At 40.1% G+C, this 21,393-nt stretch overlaps 1 protein-coding gene across 8 annotated transcripts in view; it reads left to right on the top strand.

Annotated features, from left to right (window-relative positions):
- Positions 1-21,393, top strand: part of ADAMTSL3 (ADAMTS like 3) — a 178,931-nt gene that overhangs the window by 133,772 nt on the left and 23,766 nt on the right. For all 8 annotated transcript variants that reach the window (XM_088063221.1, XM_088063217.1, XM_088063220.1 and 5 more), the window contains 7 exons: positions 3,730-4,016; positions 10,802-10,931; positions 11,972-12,164; positions 12,710-12,889; positions 13,676-13,829; positions 18,054-19,134; positions 21,163-21,290. In XM_088063221.1, the coding sequence (XP_087919347.1) occupies positions 3,730-4,016; positions 10,802-10,931; positions 11,972-12,164; positions 12,710-12,889; positions 13,676-13,829; positions 18,054-19,134; positions 21,163-21,290 (2,153 nt within the window). The remainder of the gene's footprint in view (positions 1-3,729; positions 4,017-10,801; positions 10,932-11,971; positions 12,165-12,709; positions 12,890-13,675; positions 13,830-18,053; positions 19,135-21,162; positions 21,291-21,393) is intronic.

The following is a 21,393-nucleotide window of genomic DNA, read 5'->3' as shown; positions in this document are numbered from 1 at the left end:
TTCTTAATTACAGGGGGATTCGCAGAGAAGCTCCAGCAAGTTTTTACATCCTTTTTATTACTTGTAAGTTAAAGAAATAGGCACCTCAGCTGCCTTTCTCTGTCATTGCTTAGGGAAAACCAAAAATACTTTTAAAAACATATATTTTTTCAGCAATATGAGCTAAGAAGTGATGTGAAATGCAGTGTTTCTCATGGAAGTTCTGCTCACTAACAGCCAACATTTTAGATGCCTCTTTAGACTTTTATCCAGGACCTTGGTGCATTAGGACTGGACTGGAAATATTGCTAGAGCAGCCTATTTTTTTTCATTATTTAGGCATTTCCTGTCTTAACTGAAAGCAAGAAAATGGTCATGAGGAAAATAAAAAACTGACACCATGTTCTCCAAGTCTTTAGCAAGCTGCAGAGGACTGCACTGAGTTTAGTTTTCAGTTCAGATTTGATTTGGTTGAGTTGGACTGCTCTGTCCCAGTTTTGTCATCAGTAGTTTAGGTCACTGCTTCATTTCCCAGGTCATCCTACACTTGCTTTTACAGCATGTGCCAGGTGAATGCACATTTCCATTAGTGCTGGACTGATAACAGTGCAGCATGGACATGCCCTCTGCTGCAGCTGTACTGTCTTCATTATTTATACCTGCTCAGATGAGTATAGGAGCAATTTAGTTTAATGTAGCATTGAGAAGAATGACTGGGTAAAAATTCTGATTATAAAAAGTTGTACCTGCTCAAATTTGCATTTTCCATTTTTTAAAAAAAAAAAGAGGAGTCTTGTCTATGTACTTAAAGACCTCAGAGAATTTTCAGTTACCACTATCCTGTCCATTATAATTTGCTGATGATCTACAAAGGATTGTGGTACAAGTACTTTGATGCCCCTTAATCCTGACCTGAGATGACTCTGAGTGTGTGCCCAAGACAGACTGAGTTTACTTCAGGGAAGTATTGTGTCCAAAGCATTACCATGTGTATGAATACCTCACATCTGAGGCTGATGGAGTTTGCTTTAATGACCTGTCACAGGCTTTGGTTTTGCATGTTCAAGATAAAGTAAAAATAAAAAAAGCCCCATCTGCCTGAGCTCAAAATGTAGATAAAAATCAGCTCTCTCAGTGTTCAGTCAGTTCCTTGCTCTGCTTTTAGCAGTCTCCACTGGCATCTGTTGAAGGTACTTAGTGTGACTTGAACATGATCATCCTTGGAGAAGTTTTATAGTTTAGGATTTCAGTAGGTAAATAGTCACATGACAGGTTTAGCAAATGCCAAGGTACAATAAAAAGTATTTTTTCTGTTCATTTTTATCTTGCACTTCACTGAAAAAATACCAGACACTAATATTCAACACAAAAACCTCAATTCTAATGTAGCCTAGCTATAAGTCAAAGAAAAAAATGCTTAGAATTTTCTGATTTTCTTTATAAATCAGTTGGTTGCTAAGTGAAATGATTTCTGTGGTTCAAAATTTCCTTTAATTTATACAAGATTTCAAAAGAATGTTTTTGAAATACATTATTTTTTAGAATGTTTAAATGCACTCAACTAACAGTACACTAACATCTGGCATGACGCTGTCATGCTTTTATCAAAAGAAGTTAGTACTTTCAGACTATAAACTTAGGTATGGTTAGAAGACCAACCAAATATTTTCAGCTATAAATGTCCATCCATTTTATTTTTCCAATTAGGTACATAAGTATAAATGGACCTAATTTTTTATTTTTTTTTAACACAGAAGAAGAAAGTAATCATTCTGTTAAGCCTATGCAAACTGGCCTTGATCCAATAAAGCACTTAAGCACAAGTTTCCCTCTGAACACATTGACATCCTGTTGACTTCAAAGCACAGCTAACATGCTTAAGTTAGGCTCATCCTTCAGCATTTCATTGGATGAGGGTGATCTTGCCACCCTAGGTAGTTTGCATGGCTGTCTGAAAAGACTGTGAGCTCTGATGTTCCAGGATTAAGCTCATTCTGCCTGTTGGGGTAAGAGGAAGCCTTCCTTTGCAGCTGTTCCCACAGAATGGTCATTAGAATTTATATCAGAAGCATCTGGACATTGGCTCCCACCAGCTGTGCCATCGGACTCAGCGGGCTGTTAGATTGTTCCTGACCTGGCATTTGCTCAGATTTGATCACTGTAGGACACAGCCATCCATTGTTTAACAGTATCTTCCAATAAAAATCAATCTGGCCATGTTGGAAGGTGCTCAGACTTGTGAAGGGATGAGCACTGGGAGTTCTCGGTGTCAGGAGGAGCTGGGGATAGTGCGCCTTTTCCTGAAGTCTGTTGTGAGCTCTAGCAAAAATTCTGAAACAGTTCAAGGAAGTTTTGGTGGGCTTAGATATATTTATCTTTGTAGCAGAGCTGTAAAGCTATTTCATTGACATCTCCTTAAAGAATAACCAGTTAATCTTTTAACCTCTGTTGGAAATGGGAGTACTCTTTTCCACAGGAAAAAGTCTCTTTTGGGGTCTGTCCCAGTCATGGCCTGGGTGACTATCCCAAGGACTGACTTAGGGTATCCTTGCAGGTTATCCAGCCTTCTATTCTTCTATTAGATTCTTCCTCTGTGTATACTGGCAAGAAATTATTGGCAAGATGATAAACTGCACAGAATCAAACCACACTGTTGATATTTTTCTGTGCTTACTGTGTATGCAGTGTGTAAATACTGATTTTTGTCTTACACAACTGTTCTTTTGTTTGTAAGGGCAGTTTTCCTGCAGTAAGGGAATAATAATTCTTTACCCAAGATAAGGGCCAAATCTTTGAATCCTAATTTGGATCTTTCTTTCCAAACATTGATCAAATTATCCTCCTGCTATTGGTCAAATATCTCCTGCTGGTGTTTTGATCATCAGCTACATTTGGACACATAATAAAGAGCAACTGCAACCTTTTCATGGGGGAAAAAAGTTCTAGGAAATTCTGTATTTGATTTATTATAAAGTACCCCCCAGAGTCACACAGGATGACTTTATTAATGAAATTCAACCCCTTGGCTCTAGTGCTATTTTGAAAATTACTATCAGGTATTAATGTGACCCTCAAAGTCAGAGAATATTATAACAAATTCATGACCTGTAAAACAAGATTTTACTGTAGTTCGTTAGGATCATAAATGCTTTCTAATAAAAATGATAAACTGTAGCCTGGTAGACCTCTTTATTGAAGATGAGAGGCTGCTTGCAGGACTGAATCTGAAGAGAGCCTGCAGTGGTGTGCATTGGATATGGTTCCATTTGAAAAGTGCTTCTCTTCTCTCTGGTTGCTGATTATTAGTATGAAATAAGGTGAGGACCTCTCAGATTTAAGCAGATTGCAAATATACTTTTGGCATATGCCCAAGTCTGTGTACCTGGGGAGCTATTTTATGTTGTATGGATACATCTTCCTTGAGTCTCTTCTTTTTTCACTGCTGGAGAAGACTGAGAGAAGATTTAGGTGTTTTTCTTTTCCCTCAGAAAAGGGTACAGCTTTCCCTGTTCCCCGTGATTCTTTCTCCTCTTCTCCTACATCTTCTTGTGTGAGTTTTGCTAAATGGTCTGGGATGTGAGAGTCAAGTGAGCGACTTAAGATACTTGATTATGCATTCTATTTAAGCGTCAGTATTATGTATTGTCTGCTCTGTGTATAAACACACATTTATGTGTGTTGGCTGTGCTTTAGCTGTGCACAGGCAGACACATTACATGGAATAAATGACAGTGCTGTGATGATCTGCAGGTTTATCCCTGAGCCCTGGTCTCCGTGCAGTGCCACATGTGGCAGTGGCATCCAGGTGCGAGAGGTGAAGTGCCGGATTCTTCTCGCGTTTACTCAGACCGAGGTTGAGCTGCCTGAGGAGGAATGTGAAGATGAGAAGCCAGCCACAGAACGAGTCTGTCACCAGGTGTCCTGTGACAGTGATCCTGTCCCCTACACACCAGAATTCCCTCATGCTGAAGATGGCAGTGTGATTTATGACTGGGAATATATTGGGTTCACTCCATGTTCAGCCACGTGTCTTGGAGGTACCTTTTATTTTTTCTTAATTTATCCTGTGTTGTAAGAATTTGGCATTGTTTGGCATTGTTGCATCTCCTGTTAGCACTGCCCTAAAGTAACTATGTTGATCTGTAGGAAAACCCACAGCTACAAGCTTTAACATATTTTTGGCTATCAATAGAGCATTTCAAACCACTTTCTTTCCTTCAGCAAACAGTCACTGGGTTAAGTAAGGTGCAGGAAGTTGATACAGCAACTTGCTTTAACCTTGCTGCTGCAGGAGTGCCAGGCCGTCTGTGGTACCACTGCATTTGATGCATCAGTGGTGGAAGTGTTTAGATGAGCTACCTTTTTCTAGGAACCAAAATTGTGTGATTTCAGAGTAAAAATTCCCGTGCTTATTCCTTTTCTTCCAAAATGCTGCCGTTTTCTGCCGAACAGTACGAATACAGAGCTGTAATTAGGGAGACTTGCTTCCAGCCCGGCCGGCGTGAAGATCAAACGGGAGCTGGTTTGGGTCTGGGTGCACTGTATCACTGCAAAGGAACTCTGTGCCATACATCTGTCTGCAAGTAGTTAGGCACATTCCTTCTTGGATGTAATCGAATCTCCCTGTCGTAGTAAGTACATGTTACCAGACAAGGCTGCTGGTGTTGCTACTACTTACTGTACTTTGGGACTGAGCACAAGTGAGTTATGAAGTGTTAAGTGGAGGCAGTGGAATTGTGAACACACCTATATATGACAGGATTGCTGACATCAGTGGGAAGTGAAGACAGTTGTACCCATAGAAGAATTAAAAAATGTAGGAAAAAGGGAAAACAGAAACAATTGGAAGTGGAGAGCGAGATAGAGCTTGCAGACAGCAGCCTGCTTTGTGCTATTCACCAGCTCAAAGCTGGAAGACAGAAGCTGGGAGGGATGCCCTCAGCAGGATGGTAAGTGACTGATAGTTCCTCCTTTATCATTTAACACTGCTGCTTACCGAGGGGGTTGCTCCACAGGAATAGCAGCACCTGTGATCACAAAAGCTGGAACATCCCATTCCCTGCAGTGGGCATCAAGACTGACTAGGGAGGAGAGACTGTAGTCCAAGTATGTTTGTAGAAGCATGAGATGGTAGTGACAGCTATTGTGGCTGAGTGTCTGTTTCCTATTTTAATAAGAGAAATGTTTTCAGAAATAAGGAAATTGTACTGCAAAGCAAAAGAAAACTTTCATTATTTCTAAATCTGTAGTTCTGGTATCTCAACTGATTTTTGTAGCATACAACCATTTTCTTGCCATCTTAAATCCACTTTACTGATTTTTAGCCAATGTCATTGCCAGAGGTGTTCTAAAAGCCCAGGGTTTTTGAATTTTGAGGATATCATGAGATAAGTAGTCTGAAATAATCTCTAGTCTTTGCCTGCTATTTCACATGTACATGTTTGCATTCTGCATCTTCAAGGGTGTGTTTGTCCTTGCAAAATCATCCCCATAGAAATTGCACTAGGTGTGCAGGCTGATGGTAATTTAAGGAGCCTGCACTAAACACAGCAGTTTGATTGGAAGGAACTTCAGAATGACTGATGAGCAGAATCTCATGTTCAGCTTAATGTTGTTCCTGAGGGAGCCAAGTATGAATTCTGTTGTTGACTTCTGACCCTTTCACGGATTTGTGAGGTTCCCTGACCCAGAATTGTCCTATAAGGTGTTCAAGTAATCTAACAATTTTTTTGCTATGCAGTAGAAATTACTCACTTGAAGAAGTTTGAAAGAAAATATCTGTTTGTGTTTTTAAGACTTCTGTGGTATCATTGGTACTGTGTCTAGACATTTTCCTTACATGATGCTCCTGGGAAATGTGGGAAGTTGTCAGGGTATTTTATCAATGAGCAGCTTCAGAAGCCCCCATGTTGCTGTGCTAGTTAGGTGATTTTTCCTTTCTATCAGCTCTGGTTTTCTGGCTGCCTTGGCAAAGGCTTTCAAACAGACCAAAAATTACCTGCCGATAAATAGTTTTAAGGGAACCAGACATCTCTTCTGTTTCCAACTCACTGCAATGTACTAACTAATGATCTCACTGTCTACTATTTTTCCATTGTGTAGTTCAAAGGAGCTGATCCATTTCTGCTAAGTTTTATGTTCAAATCTCATTTCAATTAGATGAACTCTTTCATTATAAGAAATAAATGTTGTCTGAGTTTGGAATAACCCAGTGCAATGTAAATTATATTAGGTACTTTTTCTCTAGTATGTATGCATCTAGCAGTGGCTATTAAAACAAATTCCTGTGGATTTCTGTATCCTCGGAACTCCCTACCCCCGTTTCTTACTGCTTAACTCTTTCTGAATGAGGGAAAATTCTGCAGGGTCTAAGTAGGCTGGAAGCTTTTATAGCCACTATTTGAGCAAAGTCCGAATCTCTCTTTCAGAGCTTGTCACTTGCACCTTTTTTTTAATCCTCACACAGACTAGACTTGTAATTCAGTCTCCTCTGGTCCCTCTGCAAAGCAGATGAAAAAATGCAGATGGAAACATTGGGTTTTTTTGGGTATTAGGCTTACAAAGGGTGATCTGCAAGGCATTATCTAAACCTCATCTTTCCAGTTCTAGAGCAGCAGTCCCACCAGTCTGGGGTCACTTGTGTGCTTTCTGCACCAAACCTCTGTGCCTTCCCACACAGCATGTGAAGAGCCAAACTAGTTGAGGTTTTGAGAGCAGCTGAGTTGTTTTATGCCTCTTAGCATAATTAATGCTTCCTTCATCAGTCTTTCCATGAGTGTAAATAAAAGTTGTGGAGGCCTGTTAGTCATAGGCAGACATCACCTTTAATACCCGTAGGAAGCTCTGTAACCAGTCTGAAATCTAAAGATCTGGTTTTTTATTCAGTGCCTGAAGAAATCCCAAACTGAAAACAAGCCAGCTGTGTGCTTGGGGATCACAAAATTTGCCTTCATTTTCCCTGAATGTTTTTTGGGTTTCTTTGCTTTTGTTTTTGTTTTCTTTTAAATCTGAAAGATCTAATTTCTTCTAAAGAACTCTGGCCACCATGTGAGAGTCCCAGCTGTAAATTCAATTTACATAATATCATCAGTTGGGAATCAATGATCATTATGAGAAAGAAGAATATGCCTGAAGAGAAATGGTTTTTTTGCAATCTATAGCATTTCTTTAGTCTTGTCAATCATTTAACTACTCAACAATATTTTAAAGGGATGTTTTTATTTTAAAAATCACTGAACATTTTCTTGTTTAAATATACCTTTATTTGTAAGAGGCAGATTTTGGTTGTTAAATGCTATTATTATTATTCTTATTATTATTATTATTATTATTAATATTAATATTTACATCCCATATGCTTCAAAACCACCTAAAGTCATTACATTGGCCTAAAAATGATGAGATTAAGCAATAAATAACATATGCACTTCCTGTTATTTCCTCTATAGCCTCTGTGGCTTTGATAACTACTGACTGCAGTCGTGTTTTCAGGCTTTTGTCTGGACCATAAGGGCTAAAAGTTTACCATTTTATTTATGAGAAACCTGAAATTCTTAGAATATTAGTGGATTCTAGCCAAATTTAAGGGCTCTAAAAAAAAGAATGACAGTTCAGAGAGTCACATATAAAGCTGAGAGAATTTGCTCTCAGCTTGTGTTGGGGTCACCTTGATAACTGGTCACTCCTATCATTTGTTTCATAAGCTGCAGATGTTGTTTACTCTCAGAGAAGTATAAAACAGATGCACAGGGAGGCTCAAGGATATGCAGAATTTAGCATTTCTTCTGAGTTATTTTCAGCTTATAGTACATATTTTGAATAAGCCACCAAACTGAGACTATCTGATGTAAATAAATGTCCTTCTTCTTCCAGGTATAGAGAATATATCCACCTTCTTAATGTTTGCACAGCAGCTTTCCACCCCCATTTTCTTTGTACTTTAAAAATGCAGGAACAGAAATTCTGGGCTTAATTCAAACATTTTGATCTCTTAACACAGCTTCAAGCACTGTATATTTCATTGCACAGAAAAGATTGTAAAAGAATGTAAATGTATGTGGTTTGAATGCTGGGTTAAAATAGAAAATATTCTGTTTCACTGAATAGTAGGGTAATTACTACAATAGTGCATCAGATTACTGTAAAAATACTTAATGCTCCCTGCTGCATACATAATGTTTTAGTTAAATTATCTACTATGTTTATTTTATAAGCCAAGAAAGTCATACATATAAAACTTTGCTTGTTTGAATAATAGATTTTTTCCATTTTCCAATTGACATAGAATAAGTTTATCTGTGATTGAAGTTCCCAGCTAATGGAAAATTATAGTTTGGGGTGAGAAATCTGATTAATTGTGAAGACATTTTGACAGTTAAGTTCAAGCAAATTTAACATCAATTAAGTGCAGTTATTTATTGAATAGAGTTCTTGAACTGAGAATGAAGGAACGGGAAGGGACTTCGTGGTAGGTTTTTAACAGCCCTTTAGTATCCATTTTGTACTTACAGCATCAAAACAAGGTGCAAGTTCACTTTCATTGAGGCCCCTGTGGGGAAGAATTGCTAAAGCAGTTTGTGCTCTGTACTTCAGTCAAATGAAAAACACACCACACATCAATATTTTCTTCCCTTAATGTGATTAAAGCTCTGCTGGTCCTGCTGCAAGGCAGGAATGGCTTAATGAACTTCAGGTGGCAATTTGTAGTCAGACCCCATCACCTGGAATGGCATGCCTTTTGTTCATTTGGCTGGCCAATTCAGCTTATGTAACACCAAGGTAAAAAGTTCCCATGAGATTCTTGCCAATTTAGATGGTCTGAGGTGAATTTCATTTCATTCCCCTCCTTTGTGTGAGATATTAAGACGACTCTTTGTGTTGCAACCTGTTCCAGAGCAGAAGCATAACCTTGGTTTTCTCACAGCAACACAGGGAGGTCAGGAAAGCTAAAGCTTGGCAGCATAGGGTAGATTATGACCTAAAATATAGATTATGTGGATGCTTGGCATGGACTTGATTACTTGTCTAGTAAGGCAAATCTGTTTCTGTCAGAACCCAACTCTAAATGCTTCCTTCTCTCCTGTAGACAGCCAAATGTGCATTTCCTTTGTAAGGGGAAAGGGAAGCCACTCCTGTTAAGCAAACACTTGAGAACTGACTGGAACAACAGCTTTTGATTCCCCTACTTATATAAGAAAAATGTTTATTGTTTTGTCATCTTTGGGCATTTTCATGTCTGTATTACAGTCATGGTATTTGTTGTTAAATATCTATTCTCAGTCTGACTAGTAAGATTGTTTTCCCACAATGCACGTGTTCTACGTTAACAGAATTATCGATACTTTGATAATCAATACTTTGATACAAGAGAACTGAATAGGTCATCAATCATTTTTAAGGTCAGGTCTTTCATTCTATAAAAATTCATCACTTTGTAGATGCAGTCAAAACATTTATATAACAAGGTCTTTCTGGGCTACAAATGAGTCCCAGAGGGGGTCTCAAGGTGTACCAGAGAGCCTGGAGGAAATCGGAATCCGTGTTATTCTGAGAATCGCTACTGGTTTGCCCCTGCTGAGGTGTCTGAAGCAGCTGGACTGGTTCAAGTGGGATTGTGGCCTGGGCTGGCCGATACACTGGAATGAGGCAAAATTGTTTATAGATGGAGGGAACATCTTTGGTTTATGAACAAAATGACAGTGCTTGTGCAAAGGAGAGAAATATTGGCCTGGGGTGGAACCTTCTGTGTCGGGTATTCCAGCCCGCTGGAATCAGAATGGCTGGTGGTCAGCAGTGTCCTCACAAAATCCCTGAAGATAAGTGAAAGATATGAAAGAAAGGAATTTCCATACAGTTCTATGATAACTTTTCAAGTGCCATTTTTACCTGGAAACAATAAAGGTATTTTATGATTTCAGCTCTTTGGTTCTATAGGATTTGGATCATTAGCAGTGCTTGTAGAGAACATCCCAGATACACAGAATCCACCAGGCACATCACAACCATCTTGTATTTTATGTGCATGTGAGTGAGCTTTGAAATTGAGCAAGGCTTTCATACTAAAAAATATGATATATAAAATTGGGTAATTGCATAAGTTTAAAATAGAAGTAGTTCACTGAATGTGTATTCACTAAGCTGTCTTGTTCTAAAGGAAACTTATATTACGTTTCATTTTGCTCACAGAAATTTGAGCATTAGTAATCTTGCATGCTTTAGTAATAAGATCCAGGTAGCAAGAACTGCAGATCAGAAGGTGCCAAGAATGGTAACGAGTGAGGAAAGCTCTAGGCTGGGTCAGATTTGCTGCCTTCAGCAAAACCATTGCATCTCTTGGCCACTGAGAATGGCTGACTAAACACAGAACGTTTCTCCTGACTACAGCTTTGCAAGTTTTCTGCATTTTTATAACAATTTTTTCAGATCTTTAGCCCTTTATGAAAGTCAAGGTAAGTGAGAAGGAATCACTTTTACCTCAATTTTGGCAATGGAGGTAGTAGTTGGTTCAGGATCATTACAGAGCCAGCAGATGCAGCCTCTGGTAATAATAGCCTGACAGAAAAACCTGATTTTCTAATTGGTTTTCAGAGTAGTAGAATGTCAAATCAAGACTTTTAAATATCACAGAAGTAAAGATATAATTCACAAATACCATCTGAGTATTAAATATGTAAACTGTCTCTGTATTCCTTTTCACCTGAGGTGTTACTTCTAAGCCTGGTATCTAATTCAGGGCTTTTTTACTGAGTATTATTCAAGAGCAAGCTTTACAGAAATCTATTCCACCTTCAGTGTTTCATGGGTGCTTTCCTTTCAAATGCAGGCACACAGGAAGCCATTGCCATGTGTCTGCACGTGGACACAAAACAAGGTGTCAATGAAACCCTGTGTGACAATTCCAAGAGGCCACCCCCGATGACTCGGACCTGCAACACAAAGCTCTGTCCCCCGAGGTACCCTGCAGTAATGGAATCATGTCTGGCAAAGGAAGGGTTAATGGGACTTAAATAAACATTGGCTTTCTCAGAAAGGGTTCAGATTGCAGGACTGTGGTCATGCTTTTGGGATGGAATTTCACTTCTGTTTTCAACAAGGTTTTGGGATTGGGGTGCTTTTTTTGGTCTTGTTCACTCCCTTTCCACTCTTCATATCTCACTGATGAAATAGAGGACATTTTCTGAAATAAATCTCTTCCATGTTGAATATCTGCCAGAGTTGGAAAAAGAATTTTAACTCTCCTAGTGGTAGAAGGAAAATTTTTAGGATATTTCACCAAAAAAAAAATTGAAGGTATTTACTTTTTATCTTTATTGAATAAAAAAAAAAATACGAAATTATGATTTAAAGGCACCTTAATTTAATGCTTTTTTAGTAACCCCACATAGTTCTTATGTTTATTTGGAGATTCTGGGGAATGAACAAACCCAGTCTAAATCCAAGAAAAACTCGAGTTCATTTGGTCACTTGAAAGGGCCGTATGTGAAATTTTGATGTGTGCTGACTTATTTGCCCTTTCTGATCTCTGACATCCCAGATCCTTTTTTAATTGTTTCTATGTATTTGCAGAAACCTGCTCTTGTTAAATCTAGGGAAGATGTTAACAGGAACAGGATGTTTTATAGAAAGTATATATACATTTAAAGGAAGTTTTGTAAATATAAGAAAGGTCTATTTACATATTTACATTTATCAATGTAAACATCAGCAGGTTGCCAACAGGCTCTTTTTAAGAGGAGCACTCTAAAGGTAAATACTGGAGTTAAACTTGTCTGACAATGGCAGTTTATTGTTAATAAATTCTGCATTTGCTTGTTACCTGCAAGTTTATAAATCCAGTTTATACTTTTGTGCTCCAGCCAAACCCAAGGGGTGTTCTAGCCATTGACCAATAACTGCAGCTGTGCTTTTTGCTAGGCTCTGTTTGGATAAGACTGTTCCTTCCCCAGTCTGGGGGTGTTGCTGAAGGTGAGTTTTGGCTGTGTTTTTGGGACAGGTGGCAGAGCGGTCCCTGGAGCCGCTGCTCGGCGCCCTGCGGGGTGGGGATCCAGACAAGGGACGTGTCCTGCCAGCAGCCCGGAGCATCCGCTCCTGCCGCCCGCCTCTGCAAGGACCCAAAGCCTCACTCTTTACAAGCCTGTAACCAGATCGATTGTCCCCCTGCTTGGCACGCTGAGGAATGGCAGCAGGTATGGCTGGGTCACAGAAAGGGTTTAAATGCGTTCTTCTGGCCAGGGTTGTGAAACTCTCCAGCACAGGAGGCAGCTCCCGACCTCCTGTGTGTGTTTCAAATTCCAGCATTAGAACAAACCAACCCAAAAGCACTGCTTTAGATTCCTGTGCCGATGGGTAGTCACAGGATGAGGTGGAAGTCCTTGTTAGGATTTCAGAAAGCTGGATACCTGTTATTCCATACATCGTCTCTCTCTCTCTGTGCTCTCTCTAAACACAATAACTTGCTTTTTTTTTTTTTTTCTTTTATGTATTAACTGGTGAGGGACATAGATATGTGCATAATATGCACGTTTTTCTCTAAGATTTCTACCACTTCTGTGCATTCAGGTGATATGTTTGACATTTGAACTCCAGTTCTCCTCATCTCTAATATGTTAAATATTTTAACAGATGAATTTTCTGTGCTGCTTGAATTTTCAATGAAAGTAGATGTCATTTTCCCGAGAGCACAGATGTCCATGCAGGTGTAAATGCTGTACTTAATTCTTGTCCTCCTTAGTGCTCACGTACCTGTGGAGGAGGGATTCAGACTCGCAGAGTGTCCTGTAAGCAGCTGCTGACGGATGGAAGCTTCCTGAAACACCCTGACGACACCTGCCAGGAACCCAAATTGCCAACTAGTAAAGCATGTGCAAGAGTTGATTGTCCTCCTCAGCTGGTCTTTGGAGAATGGTCCAAGGTGAGTAAACCTCAATAATGGTGAACCAAAACCCTCCATTACAACAACAGCTCTGAAGGTTTCTGCCTGTGTGAATGAGCTTTTGGAGCTGCCAGGGCAGCTGAAGCTGTCACAAGGCCTGTGCTGCGCTAAACTGTGCATCCCTGCCTGCAGCCAGACTGATCACAGCCCCCTTCCTGGGCAGCGCTTCAGTCACTGAAGGACACTGCGTGCTTTCTACCAGACATGTTTAACTATCAATAATTTCATGGTGCAGCTTCCAAAAAGCAAATCTTTGCATTATTCTGGAATATATTCTTCTCCCTTCCTGCTTAATGCAAGCTTGCTACCACTTCCCGTTCAAAATTATTTAGAAAATTGAATTTAGAAGCTGCAATTACAGTTTCATGCAATAGAACCTAAGAGAGAGGGTTGAGAGACTTGCCAGAGACTGTTTAGAACCTGCTGAATTGTTTCTGTCAGGTACCAGATCTCATTGCTCTGTTTTGCCCGTGGCTGGGCATAAATACTGTCATGTTTTTTTTAATTCATTACTTGCTTGCTGAAAAAACTGCCTATCTTATATTCTTGTTGCCTGGAAAAGTGGAGAGAGTTTCATAACTAATATTAATCTAACAACTAGATAACACAAGGATTCCTAATGAAGCAGAGTGTGTGTACTCTTCCAGAATTAAAAAAATTTAAAAAAAAAAATTAAAAAAAACTACCACAAAACAAACTAGTTTAAAATTAGCATGTGTGGTGTGGAGCACCAAGTTTAGCTTGACTGCATCCTTCCTTTCACAGTGCTCAGTAAGCTGCGGTGTTGGAATCCAGAGAAGGAAACTTGCCTGCCAAAACCTAACAGCAAAGGGGCAATATGTCACATTAAATGGATCAATGTGCAGTGGTCTCTCTCCTTCACTGCTTGTAAGGTCTTGTCAGATGAATGCCTGCAACAGTAAGTATGTGACTTTATCTGGTTCCTTGCTGATTTGGAATGATCTGTTTATAAAGAGAAATCTCTACACACATTAATTCACTCATCTCCCTGTACTATCACAACATAACAGGCACAAACTGAGTGTCATAATTACTATACCAGTATTAACAGGATTGCTTTTATTTTTATTTCTGCCATTCAGAAACAAAGGTTATGATCTCAAGAAGCAGTTTTTGAATATATGTTATGGTACATATCTCTCACCCTCACTGTTACACACAATTTGATCTGATTTTTCCTTTGTCATTTACACTATTCCAACTGGAATAACAAAAAAATCTGTTTGAAAAACAAAGAAAAATTCATAAATTTAACATCAATTACAAAGGACATTAGAAAAGATAAGGATACAGTGTTACTGCCTTGTCTTTTCACTGTACATTTGTATTACACTGGACATTTTGCTTAACATGGTGGAATTCAAAACCTGGAACTCTGTGCCAGTGATAATTTTATGTATAATTTCTATCTTTCCTTGTAAAAATTAGAATCCTGGCCTCATTAGCTGTAAAGGGAGTGGTGACAGTACAGATATTCTTTAAAAATTTTGCTGTTTTATAACTGTCTATATAAGAATCTTTTCAAAGGATTGTCTATGGAAATTGTACAGTTTGGGCACAATTGGGTTGTGATGCTGATGGTAGGTACACTTACTGTGAGTTTAACAGCGATGGAAAAACCTCTCTGATGCAGATGTTCAACTACACACGCTGATTTAGAATAGGCAGATCTAAACACAGGTTCCTTATGTCTGAACCTGTGCTCCCCCTCCTTTATAAAGGAGAGTATTGGTTTGCAGGTTTGGGGAGAAGGGTGCTGAAAAGACGGGGGAAAAAGAGCTTTTACTTTTGAGCTGGGGAAAAACAAAAAGCCTTTATCAATGGCCTGCTTCTGAGCACAGGTCAGACGTAGCCATGTTTTGGCCCAACTCATAGTGTTGTGAAGAAATTGCTACTTTATACATTTTGAAGCTTTGCTTTAAAAATTATTCACAAAACAAAATAAGAAATAGAATAATTACTGATTCATACATAATATGAAACTTCTTTTCCTGGCCTGCATTTCAGACTAGCATGCCAAAATCCTGAGGTTCAAAACTCCACTTAAATAAAGCCCTGTGGACTTTCAGGAATGTCCTTGGCATAAGGTTTAATAAAATATTTTGAGCTGCATATCTATCTGAATTTAATTAATTGTGGATAGTTGAATGGCAGTGGAGCTGGTTTGCAAATTGCTTAGCTCAGACTGATATTAATGTTACCATGTCAGCTTCCATCTCAGTGCCTAAAGAGCAGCGCAGGGGGCTGCAGAGGGAGCACCATCAGCCAGAATGGGTGCAGATCAAAGTCATAAAGAGAATCACTGTCCTCTCCCTCCATTTCCACCACCCTTTGGAGTAAGGAAGCCTTTGCAGCTGAGATCTGCCTGGTGATTCTCTCACAGTGCAGCAGGAGGGCAGGGGAAGGTGTGAGGCTGGTCCAGACCTGTAGTTCCTGTTTGAGTCTTGCAGAAGGAGCCAGGGCTGGGACAGCAGCAGGCTTTGGATTCCCAGGAACATGCAGGAGGCATCTCCTCCTCCTGCAGCCGTGGGTTGAGGCTGCCTTGAACGGGGGCTGAGTAGAAGGTAGGAACAGAGCGTACTGTGAGGGATATGAAGGAGTGATGTGGATGTGTGAGGAGCAGCGTGGTGTGAGTGCTGTTGGGGGTTCTTGCCTTGGAGAGCAGTTTCTAAATCTCCCTCCTCAAGGTGATGCTTCTGTGGCTCAGATGAGTGCCTTTTTTACTGTCTCATGACAATGCTGAGTCATTTTAGTCTTAACCTTTTACCCTGAGGCTGGTAATCGTAGCTGTTTTCTGACTTAGTAGTGCTTATTAAGTAGAAACAGTCCTGACTCTGGGCTCTGAGAAATAGGAAATAACACCAGACTAGCCCTGAGGTCAGCAGGATCTGAAACCCAGCTGAAGCTCTTCAGGACCATTACAGGTCACAGATACAGATGGATTTGTGTCTGGTGATAATGAGGTCCAATGGCTCCAGCACATATTCCTTAAGATTTGCCTTTACTCTCCCAAACAGTCCATTACCTCACCAGCTGCAAGACTGAATGACAGTAAGGATCTAGAGAATGCATACTTACATGGCCTCATACATTCATATGACCTTATATATTTATATGGCCTGCCATCCAGAACTCTGAACTTTGTTTCACTCTCAGCCTTGCTCACCAGTCACCAGTAAAAACACACACACCCTTTAGTGTTGAGCTGCTAATGAGAGTTAGTGGTCTGTCTTTTTTAAAGAAATGAAATGGATGAGACTTGTTAACATATTTATAAGTACGCACTGGGTTTAATTCTAAGTTGGAATAACTAGTGTAAACAGACCACAGCCTGAAGTATTTTAATTTGTGTGTTTAAAGTTACACTTACTGTGTCTGTAAGTTGGATTTTGGAAATGGAAGATATAAACTGGAACACTTCCCTGAAAATAAATATTTGGGGCCAAATAACTTATTACAAACAGGACGCTACTTTAATAATTTTAGTAAACTGAGTGCCTAAAACAATTTAATTGTTGTACCATGTGAAATGGTTGAGGGAACCTTGTATCTGGATAACAAATCCCAATTTAAAAGCTGTGTAATTATGAAACCATGATATCCCCACAGGTCTGAACTCATTACCCAAAACATTGAAAATAACCATTTTGTTTTATAAGCATAAGAACGCACTCCAGGGTATAGTTCCTATAGTGAACACACTTATTGAATGCTCGAAGCATTTAGCTTTTCGCCTATTTCTTCACAGCATATTTGGAGCACATGTATATGCAGCTTTTTTGGGTATCATTTGTGTGCCATCAGTGCAGTTGTCTTTTTATTTAAGTAGCTCCCAAGTGGAAAGCAGTACTGATTTCAGGTTCAGATGAGCTGAGCAGTGTTGTGTGATCTGTGTGTCCATTTCCTGGCTCATCAGCTCGTTCTGCGGGCTCTGAGCTTTCCCTCTGTCACGTACCAAACCGCTGGGTCACTGAACACAGCTGGGCTGTTCTCTACCACCAACATCATTGTTTCCCGACTCTTCCCGTGTGGCTGACTGGACCTGGCATGGAAGGGCTGGGGGGTGCTGCCCTCACTCCCGCAGCGCTTTCTTCCTCCCTGCCAGATTAGCTCTGCTGATCAAAGCAGGCATGGTGCTGCCAGCACTGAGTCATCCAAAACATTGCAGTGCCCCTGTGCCTCCCCAGCTCTGCTGGGAAAGCCTGTCTGTGGTGCTGTTCATCCAGGCAGCTCCTTAGAAACCTTCCAGCATCCAGGTGCCTGCAGTTCAGTGCAGGAGGAGCTTCATAAAACCCAGTGTCTCTATACCCAGCCTGCACAAAGCTTTATGCTGTTATTGCATTCTTTCGTAATTTATCTGGTGACTATATTCAGCCTCTCAAAATGATGCCTTATTTCTCTCTTTCCTCCCTTCCCTCCCTACTTGCTTGGCACAACACTGTCAGCAACTCATCTTTCAACCCTAATGAATTACCCTCAGCCTGTGATTACAGGGTGTCTTTGCCTGTTGCGTGTACTGTGTCTTCACTGACTGTTTCTTTCACCTCCTGCGCTGCTATCAGTTTGGCTTGACTCAGGCAACCAGCACAGCCAGCCAACATTTTAAATAAGAGTCAAGGGGAACCTTACATTTTGGCTAGATTTTGTTTAATTTAAGTCATTCTGCACTCAACAGTGCTCAAATGTGGGGAAAGTGATAATGTGTTCACATTTTTTAAATTCAGCTTTTTCATTTCCAACATGCCTAGCTTTTCTGAGGCAGCAGTAGGAAGTATAAGCGTAATAAGAACTTATATATGGAATAATATACGATACATGTATATATCCTTTCATATATGTGTACGTTATCTATGTCCTTCACGTAGGTATGTGTTGCCTGTATCCTTTTATTGTTAGGAGAGTTGGGGAAGAAGGAATAGAATTCTTGGCCGAAGCAAGGGAATGTTATGGTTTCATGTTGTTCATATTTTTGCATTTTTGTGACTCAGATAAAAGCTCTGTGTGTTGCAGTCTGGACTTGAACAAAGTCAGGAAAAGCTGTTTCAAGTGTTCTGTGAAAAGCAGATTTTGTAAGCATGACTGCCAATGACTAGATGCTTTTCAACACATTGTTTTCTTGCAGAGATCAAGCCCAAGCTTCCAGCAAAGTTTTCTGCCCATGGACCTCAGATTGTCAGCATTCACCGAGTTTATATTCAGACAAGGCCAGAGAAGCGCATTAATTTTACCATAGGAAGCCGAGCCTACCTACTCCCAAAAACATCTGTGGTAATTAAGTGCCCTGTGCGAAGGTTCCAGAAGTCCCTTATCCGTTGGGAGAAAGATGGACAGCACTTACAGAACTCCAAAAGGCTTGGCATCACTAAGTCAGGCTCTCTGAAAATCCACTGTCTCGAAGCCATGGATATTGGGGTGTACCGGTGCATTGCGGGCTCTGCGCACGAAACCTTTGTGCTCAAACTCATCGGCACTGACAACAGGCTCATCGAGCCCCCGCCGCTTCGGAAGCAGCCCAGCGACATCAGTAACCCGGATCACAACGAGGCCAACAGCCTCGGCGCCAAATGGCACAAGATGAGCAAAATGTGGCAAATGTGGAGCAAGAAGAACGAGCTCTACCTGGGTGACAGGCAAGTGAATGATCAGCCGCTCCTGCGGAACCTTGAAAGCTTTGGGAGCAATTCAGCAGAAGACTTTGGCTCTCGTGAGTTCAGGAACAAACGCCTGGAGGCTGCAGCTCTGCAGGGCGCCTACAGCATGGACACAGCACAGTTTGAGGAGCTCATAGGGAACATGAGTCAGCTCATTGAAACTGGAGAAGTCAGCGATGACTTGGCGTCCCAGCTCATCTACCAATTGATTGCTGAGTTATCCAGACCTCCACAACCAACTACTGAAAAATGGAAAGAGGCCCAGGATGAGAAAGTTGCCTCAAAACTCACAGGCAAGTCGCCAAACGAATCTGAACGTTTCAGCACAAAAACAGTTGATAAGTTAATGTTTGACCAGAAGGTTCCAGTTATTATGAGGCAAAAGGAAATTCCTCAAGTTTCCTTCAACAAAACAGTAACTGTACGAATTGGAAATACAGTTTTTCTGACCAAGAATACTCATGCTGTCAATCTACTGTGTGAAACAGCTGGTATTAGTGAAGTGAAATATACTTGGACAAAAGATGGCGAGACATTAAAAGCCTCTGCAAAGTAAGTAAATAGCTTCTCTTTTACTTTTGAATGACTTATTATGTTGCTATTGACGGAAAAAATCCACCCTGCTGTGCAATATTAGAACATACTGTTGTAAAAATGAGATAAGCATGGCCACTGGGCCTTCCATCTTTTTAGTTAAGTAATTTATTTTTATTCTTTCAAGTATCTGTCACGTTGTTTGGCTTTACTGACATCCAAGTGTTTGGACATTTCCAGGATACTACATAGGAGGACTGACTATTTTTATAAGGTGAAGTATTTTGGATGTCCTGGCCATATTTTTTGATGTGCTTTAATCATTTCAGTTATGTCAGAAAAAGAGCAGATTTACCCTCAAATTAGAGAGGCTATTGGGTTCATTCAGATACTAAATACAGTGGGAACACATTAAAAACATCTGCCGTGGTATAGATGAAAAGAAGTCTTAGCTCTTAACTCATTTTAAGAAGGGAAAATATCACTGGTACCCTCATTCCTCAACAAACCATTTGGGTATTAGTGGAGCTGCATGACTTCAACTGAAAAAGAAAAATACGAGCTTTTATGGATGTTTTTCAATACTTTAAAATATTTCTATTGAAGACAGTGAAATTCAAACTAATAAAGAACCTGTATTGCCATCACATTTGAGAGCTGACAAACGAGTACAGCAAGCTGTTACAATCAGATGTTTGCTCAAGACTGAGCAAATACTTCTACTTGAGTGCTGATAAATTAGAAGCTCACCTGGTAATATTAACATTAACTTTGTGTGTGAGCCTCTTGGAATTATAGCTAGCTCTTGAGTAATGAAAAAAACGGTTCTGAAATGATAAAGGCACTTTTGGATATTTCTCAACATATTTAACTGATTAAATGCACTGCCAAGAAAAATATACTTCTGCAGGGCTATCAATTAAAGCAAAGACACCCAAACTAAGCCATTTTAAAAAGTGCAAATGTTTTTGGAACCATGTAGCTCCCACCAGTTATGTTTACTTTGTGAAATGCACATAATTTTCCATTAATTTGTAGCAAGTGATACTTTGATTTTTGTGGATATGATGGTGTTTTGTTTATTCACAAGTACGTTTGCTTCCTAATTTTAGTCCAGACTGATATTCTTGCATTTCAGGCATATATTAGGTTTATTTCCTAATTTTTTTCCCAGTAAGGTTTCTTATACACAAATCCACATATGTGTGTAGACTCAAAAGTGATGTTACTAGCATTGCATCTGAAAGAGTGTGAGGAGGTAAATGGTCTTTATCTGTCAGGTTTGTAAAGAAGGATGTACTTGAGCCATGCATGAGGTGGCTTCTTTTGTTGAGACACAAGTATTTTTAGTACTATTTTATTATTATGTAGATGTACTCAGTGTGGGAAAACACCAGCTGCAGGTTTTTGGGATGTGCTGAGTGTATGGCAAGTCGTGTCACTTAGTGCTGGGAAAGGTACCAGAGCAGGAAGGTTATTTTCAGCCTCTTCCCCAGCCTGTGATGCTGTCTGTAATACCTTGCCCCTCAGAGGGCAGGCAAGGTATTCAAAACACCTGTGAGGTTTTGCTGGAAGATTTTAGATTCAATGATGATATTAAAAAACAAAAAAAAGCCCCAACAACCCCAACCCCATAGTAATTTGAAAGTCAGATCAGGCCACAGATTTGTGAATTCCCCAATCCAGCTGAAAACCAAGCTTGCTCTGGAGAGATCAATTTCTTGCCAAGCCTAATACTTTTAATTGTGGTATTCTGATTTATTCACACTTTTGTTCCCAGGGGATCCTGGTTTGTGGTAGCAAATGCACTGTCCTTCAAAGGGCTGCAAGTAGGACACAGCCCTGTAGGAGCAGGAGATCTGAACAATCCTCCCTGTGTGTATCCCTGAGAGCTCCCCTCCTGCCACCAGAGAGGAAGCAGAGCTGTGACTGCTCTGGAGCTGCACACTCCTAAAAAAGGAGCTTTGCTGCTGTAACTCTCACAAGGGGATTGAGCTGGGTTTGTCCCAGGGTAGTAACCCTTGTATTTCCTTGGTTTTTGTGCAGGGTGGTCCTGGACACCACGGGAAAAGTGCAGATTCGGAATCCTACTCAAAAGGAACTTGGTACCTATGGATGTCTGGTTGTTAATGACTCTGGTTTTGATATGGAAACATCACTGCTGTTGCATGCAGGTAAAATAGTGCCATTTCACAAAATCAGGCTTTTACACACACACACATATATATATACATATACGTGCACATATACATATATATGTGTATAAATACATGCATA

The sequence above is a fragment of the Pseudopodoces humilis genome, chromosome 16, assembly GCF_049639895.1.
Source record: "Pseudopodoces humilis isolate 2021_Gansu_Grassland_sample_001 chromosome 16, ASM4963989v1, whole genome shotgun sequence".
NCBI classification, from domain to species: Eukaryota; Metazoa; Chordata; class Aves; order Passeriformes; family Paridae; genus Pseudopodoces; species Pseudopodoces humilis.
Note: the sequence above shows the minus strand (reverse complement) of the source record. Positions and strands in the feature narration are given on the sequence as shown.